At 49.3% G+C, this 6914-nt stretch overlaps 1 protein-coding gene across 1 annotated transcript; it reads right to left on the bottom strand.

Annotated features, from left to right (window-relative positions):
* Window positions 1-313: 313 nt before the first annotated feature.
* Window positions 314-3134, bottom strand: FOXG1 (forkhead box G1). Its single transcript, XM_061613220.1, has one exon. It carries the CDS (start codon window positions 2756-2758, stop codon window positions 1319-1321), a length of 1440 nt encoding a protein of 479 aa, XP_061469204.1. The 5' UTR covers window positions 2759-3134; the 3' UTR covers window positions 314-1318.
* Window positions 3135-6914: the final 3780 nt, after the last annotated feature.

The following is a 6914-nucleotide window of genomic DNA, read 5'->3' as shown; positions in this document are numbered from 1 at the left end:
AAACAGTGAAATCCAGGATTTGTTGCCAGGTATTGTGGCAAAAGAAGCAAAGAGGGGGGATTAGGGCCTAACATTATGGGTCAGCTTCAGTTTCCTACTGTTTCAAAAGTTCTTTGTAAGTTAAAACTTCTTGATTAAAAAAAGACAAAAGAACTATCAAGTATATATGAATTTAGCCTATTTTTTATTTCTGTGTGTTCATAGTAAACATTTTTGTAAGTGACAAACACGGGCATATGACCACAGTATCACAATCAAGATTTTTTTAAGACGACATTAACAATCACTCAAATTTTATGCGGCATTTGCGCAACACAGGTTACATATTTGCAAGGTTTACCTATAAGTACAATAGGTATTAACATTTCACTACATTTAAAAAAAATAAAGGTGACCTGTTAGTGACCACATACATCAAAATATACACAACACAAACTGAAGGCAATTCATGAATTTTTGTCCCCTCGAATTCATTTGAACGGGCAGTGCTGCAAAACTGAAATATCCTTCTTGTTTTGATTGACTGATTTTAAAAAAACATTTCGGACACCGAGTGCATTTTCTAAAACCCAATCTTTGGTCTAAAAGTAAACAAAAGGGGGGGAAGGGGGAAAGAAAATCGACTGGTTTTTTTTTAAGTGGAGAACAAAAGAATCCAGGGCCAAAATGTAATTCTTGGGCTTCTGTGCCTAATTGTTCTGCTTCCACCACACCAACAACCGTTTGCATCGTGGCGTTTTTCAAACTGGCCTCAAGTATTTCGTTTTCAGACATTTTCCTTGTCTTGGTCTGCACCCACCAACACATCCATGACAACTTATAATACTGCAAACATGGAAAATCTGGTAGGTCCGCGTGCGGAGAAGAAAAAGGAGGAGGGGGAACAACCCACACCGTGTCGTCGTGGAGTCAAAATGGCAAAAAAGAAACAGAAAAAAGAGAGAGAACCCGTCACTATTTTAGATATACCTTCTACGGCCTTTTTACCCTTCCCAGCTTCATCATCTACAATGTATTCTTCCCAGCTTTGCACATCTGCTGACTCGCCTCGCTTTGTTGGAATCGGAAACAACCCTAAAGACTGAACAAACGTACAGAAAATGGGGGAAGAGGGGGGGAAGGGGAGGGGAGGGGGAGAAACTGAATAAAAAATACCTGGGCTTTTTTTTTCCTGGGTGAGTTTTTTTTTTCCCTTCCCGTTTTGTTCATTTATAGTCTCTCGCGCTCTCTCTCGCTCTCTCGCTCGCTCTCGCTTCATTCTCATTTACAAGGTAAAGGTGTGTAAAATGTTCACTTACAGTCTTGACTCCCCTGGAGGTTAATGTATTAACGGGTTGGAGGAAGACCCCTGATTTTGATGTGTGAAATAATCAGACAGTCCACCCGAGAGTCCCGTGGTAAAACTCGGCAAGGAGGGTCTTAAGGACTCGCAAGGGAGAGTGGAGGGCGCCTGCGGCGAGGTGGAGGATGAGGCAGCCCGTCCCGTCATCGAAGTGCTGCTCTGGGAAGTCATGGACGGGTGAGGGACGTGGGGGAAAAAGTAACTCGTCTGCCCAGCCGCCAGCAGGTTCACCGAGCAGGGGTTGAGGGAATAGGTGCCGGAGCAGGGCACGGACAAGCCACAGGGCACCGAGGCGGCCAGCGCTGCTGCCGTGAGGTGATGGGTGGCGTAAGGGATCTCGCCGTTGACGAGTCTATCCACGCTCAGGCCGTTGGACGTGGAAAAAGAGTGGTTGTTCCCCAAGGAGTTCTGAGTCAACACTGAGCTGTAGGGCATGGGGTGGCTGGGGTAAGCCGACGTGGTCCCGTTGTAACTCAAAGTGCTGCTGGCTCGCGGGTGGTGGAGGGACAGGAAAGGAGACATGGGCCAGTACAAGGAGCCCGCCCTGTCCATGAAGGTCAGGCCGGTGGAGGTGAGGCGGGCGCCCCGCTTGAAGGCCAGCTTGGCCCGGGAGGTGGTGGAGCGCCGCCGGAGCTTGCCGGTGGTGCCGCCGATGAAGACGTCGTCGCTGGAAGGGTCCAACATCCAGTAGTTGCCTTTGCCCGGGTCGTCGTAGTGCCGGGGCACCTTGACGAAGCACTTATTGAGCGAGAGGTTGTGGCGGATGGAGTTCTGCCAGCCCTGCTTGTTCTCCCGGTAGTAAGGGAAGTTCTTCATGATGAACTCGTAGATGCCGTTGAGGGTCAGGCGCTTCTCGGGGCTCTGCCGGATGGCCATCATGATGAGGGCGTTGTAGCTGAAGGGCGGCTTCTCGTACTTGCCGTTCTTCTTCTCGCCTTCCTTGCCCCCGCCTTCGCCGCCGCCGCCGTCCTTGGCCCCTTCCGACGCCCCTTTCTTCTCCTCCGACGACCCTTTCTCCTTATCGTCCAGTTCGGCGGCCGAGCCGGGCTCCCCTTTGCCAGCCAAGAGATCCCCCTTGGCCACCTCCATGGGGACAGAAGTGGCGGGAGCGCCAGAGGCGGCCGCCACGCCGACCCCCACCCCGGGGGGCTGCAGCAGGAGCTGGTTCTTCTCTTCCTCTTCGTCGTCCTCATCCGGGGTCGCCCTCTGGGGCGGCGGCTGCTGCTGCTGCTGCTGCTGGGCGTGATGGTGGTGGTGGTGGTGATGGTGGTGCGGGTGGTGGTGATGCGGGTGGTGGTTGTGGTGGTGGTGGCTGTGGTTGTTGTCGCTCTGGACAGCTTCGGGGACCAGGCTGTTGATGCTAAAGGACGACTTGGGTAGCATTTTCACTTCCTTCCTATCGCCCATGTCCAACATCACACTCTAGGCGGAGGGGGAAAGTTGCACAGGCGGAAGGAAGAGGTGGCGGCGGCGGCTGCAGCGATGAGGACGATGGGGGGCGCCGCTCGGTCCGTCCTGGAGGGAGCCTACTGAGGCGCAGCGATGGGCAGCAGCGAGGCGGCGGTAGCAGCAGCCGGGCACTTGCACCACAAGCTCCAGAACTTGGCAAGGCATGAAGCAAGAACAGGAGCAGCCGGGGAAGGGAAGGAAAAGAGAAGAGGGAGCCGGCAAGGAAACGAAAGCCAATGCAACGGGCGGGGAAAAGGGGGCACAAAAATGTTCCCCCCCCAAAAAAGGCAAAGGGGGCACTCCAGCGGGGAGAAAAAAAAGATTGCCCCCCCTGAAAAAAGGAACCCCGAGTCCCTCTGTCCAAACTACTTCATGGTGCCTGGAACCCCCCTATTCCACCCGAGCAAGGGAGGGGGGGAAATCAGCAGCCGGGGCTCTGGATCAGAGCGGTGGAGACAGCTTTAGCTACAATTAATTTCAGAGCTACAGACACACACTAGGTCTGTAAAAAAATGTTTGGTTTAACCTTTCCCACTGGTTGTCCAATCAGAGCGCTCGGCGTACAGGAACGTCTCCTCTCCGGCCGTCCAATCGGCGGAGTGTCTTCTCCTCTTCTTCCCCTCGCGCTTTCTCTTCTTCCTTTCACCCTACAGGAGCGCAGGGATATCAAAGTGGGGAGGCGCATCACCGCGGCAGGTTACCTTGTCTCTTATCCCTTCCCCCATCCTGACAGCACCTCCCCCGCCACAAACCAGTTTCTTCTTAAAACCAGTATCTCTTCATGTTGGTGAGCGGGTGTAGATGGCAATGTTTTACACATGTCCGTTTATTTATTTATTTATTTATATTTCCTGTGGGGAGCAGAGAGTGAGAGAGAGGGGGGAAGAGGAAATGGTGGCAGAGGAAAAAGGAGCACTACTTTGCGGAACCAAGCGCGGTGTCTTGGTGAGGCTGAATTTTGTAGGCCTCTCCAGCGCTACGCTGGCTACTTCGACTGCGTGGTACCTTCTCTTAACGGAAACTTGTTTTAAGGGATGTGGATTGCCGCGCGGGGGAGGGAGGAGGATAAAAGAAAATGTCACCTGTTCAAGAGTATTCGATTCGATTTTGCGTTCTCGCTTATTTGCCAAACCGGAAGAGGGAGGGCGGTCTGTCCGGGCGGAGGCGGAGGGAGAGTTAACTTAGGGCGCTGGAGGCCTTTCGCTCCTGGCGTCGCCCTGTCTTGGAAACGGAACTGAGAATGGACATCCTAGGAAAGAGAAACGACCTCCAGAGAGCTCCAGGCAGTTCTGGTCCGCTTGAACGCGCTGATGTTTTTCCGGGGTGTTTTAATTTCCGCAATGATGGGGTTAAAAGACCATAAATAAAAAAATGATACAAAATAAACGCAAGGTAATCGATCTTCATTTGCTTTCACTCCTCTTCTCCAAGTCTCTGTCCCCCCGCCCCATCTGTGAATATTGTCCCTCCTGTGGTGTGATTTCTTCTCCCTGTATCCGCTTTTCGTCTTAGAACCCGATGCTGTGCATGTTTACTCGGAAATACGTCCCGTGATGGTCAGTGGGGGACCTACTTCCAAGGAAATGTGTTAGGGCTTTGCGGCCTCACGATTTAACCCCTTTCCAGCGGTTCGTGGCCACTTCCACGTTCTTGCTGACCTGGGGTATTGAACCACCTTAACCGAGACTTATTTCATCACGGGAAAGTAGCAGGGACCTATGTATGTCTACTCGGAAGTAAGACTCACTTTAAATAAACAAATAGTACAATTTAATATTTAAATAAATAAATATTTATCATTTGATTTATATCCCGCCCTTCCTCCCAGTAGGAGCCCAGGGCTGACAATGTGGCTTACTTCACAGGTTTGCAGACTTCAGATGTCTGCTTTTCTAACACGAGATAGAAACGTGTTTGGTCTCACTCTAGCACACTGCATGCATTCTCAGCTAGGAAAATAAATCTATCCTATCAATCTATCTACCGACCTACCTTCCACAGCAAAAACTAAAATATAAGTATATGCCACACACCGCACATCGTTTTCATTTTTCTGAGATCCTCCGCCTCCCCACCCTCACTACTTACATACTTTATGTTTGGGCTTTGCTTTTTTTTTCTTGATGGGGGGCTCTGGGAGGAGGGGGAAAAGAGAGCAGGCGAGGTGCTGTGAAGATAAACGGAATGCTTTTGTGGCTGCAATTTTTTAAAATAGAAGTTAATAGAAAAGAACAAGAGGCGAGCTTTCGGCGAGGATTTCCTAGGGACGGGGATTCATTGTTAATCATCCAGATCAAACCCTCTCCTTCCTAAGCGCACGAGACGTGCAGCTTTTTACTGGGGGGAGGGGGGGACCCGGAGACCAAAATGTCACCAAGGGTGGGCGTTGCGGGGAATATCCGGATCAAAATTAAAGCAAAGCTGTGTCATCAAGGGTTTCTTTAAAAAAAATCCACATCACACCGTCAGTGCTTTTCACGTACCGTGTAAGTTGCGATGCAGAATGATGGCAATTAAGAAAGATAGACCACGGGAGATATATCACGCCGAAGCTTCTCTTAAGGTGGTGGAGGAAGGGATCGATCCCAACTTTAAGGGGGAGGAGAAATAAGAATTCTTCTGTTGGGAGATGCCATGAACTGTGTGGATTGGGGGTAACCTGGAATGACCTTGCCTCAGTGACATTTGTAAATGCTACGTCGCAAAACGCCTTCATGTGTGTGGCGGGGGGGGGGGAGGATGAGAGATATATAGAGGATCATAAGCAACAGTCCGTCCCCCACAAAACAGTTTACAGATTATTTGCTCAACAACATACAACGATGGCTCTTATCCCTGGACCAAAATGTAAATTCTTCATACTGCTTGTTGAAGGACTGACTTAAAGTTGGAGAGCGTACATGAGATATTACTACTGCAACTTCTTCTTCTTGTTACCCTCACCACCCTCTGGTAGTTGGTCCACCAGTCGTTGGTGGGTTTTTTTTAATACGGTTTCTCCTGAATCGCTTTTTCCCTTTATGAAATCGAATTCTGGAGGAAGGACGGTTTAGGCAAACATTGACTGATGTGGAGCAGTGATACTATATGATATGCAGGAAGGAAAGTGTTGATTAACACAGAAGGGGAAAAAAAGCGAAATTAGCTGATTGCATGCTCATAAGTGCAAGCTGTCATTGAACTGCTTTTAAAATAGACACAGCTGGGTGTTTGTGTTGCAAAAATTCTTGTGTTTTTGCTAATACTGAAATAAGCATGATTTTGTATACCAAACATTTTCGGATCATTAAAATTTGTAATCTGCGCTGGTTGTGAAACACAAAGAGAAGCAACCGATTCCTTTGGCTGTCGAATTTGCTGATATGATATTAACTCAATCAGGTCTTGACAATTGGGGCCATTGTGCCTTATCAAAGCTCTTTGATCCATTTAATACACAAAGTGCCCAACGTGGGCATTGTTTGTTAACACGCAATGGTCTCTCTCTCTCTTTCTCTCGCCCCGCCCACCTTCAAGCCTCTGCTCTACAACAGAAAGGAAGAAGAAAGTTTGTCTGTTGTAACACTGACATCACCCTATGAAAATTTAATGCTCTGAGGTGTTCCTTAGGCCCGTTTACACTGTCTTGAGATCCGGCATGAAAACGAAGCAGTAATAACACACAAAAACAAACCAAATGAGAAAAACAAATCTGGCAGCAGAACCCTTTCTCTTTGGTTAAAGTTTGAGAAGCTAAAGCCTTTCTGCCAAAATTACAGAGATTAAAGAGAAGACCTATCAGCTTCCCACCCACCCACCAAAAAAATGTTGAAGTGAGCGGGGGCTGAAACCGGTCGTGTAGCACCGTTTGGAATGAAGTCAGGGGCAAAGTCGGAATCCCTTAGCTGTCCTCTGGATCGTGCCCCGAATACGATGAAAACCTATAGAACAGCCTTTCCCAACCAGTGTGTCTCCAGATGTTGTTGGACCACAGCTCCCATCAGCCTCCCATTGGCAATGCTGGCTGAGGCTGATGGGAGTTGTGGTCCAACAACATTTGGAGGCACACTGGTTGGGAAAGGCTGCTATAGAAGGAGGGATCAAGTAGGCTTAGCCTAGTAGCGAGCACGGGCCTGCTGTTGGA

The sequence above is a fragment of the Rhineura floridana genome, chromosome 2 (assembly GCF_030035675.1).
Source record: "Rhineura floridana isolate rRhiFlo1 chromosome 2, rRhiFlo1.hap2, whole genome shotgun sequence".
NCBI classification, from domain to species: Eukaryota; Metazoa; Chordata; class Lepidosauria; order Squamata; family Rhineuridae; genus Rhineura; species Rhineura floridana.
This window is presented reverse-complemented; position numbering and strand designations above follow the sequence as displayed.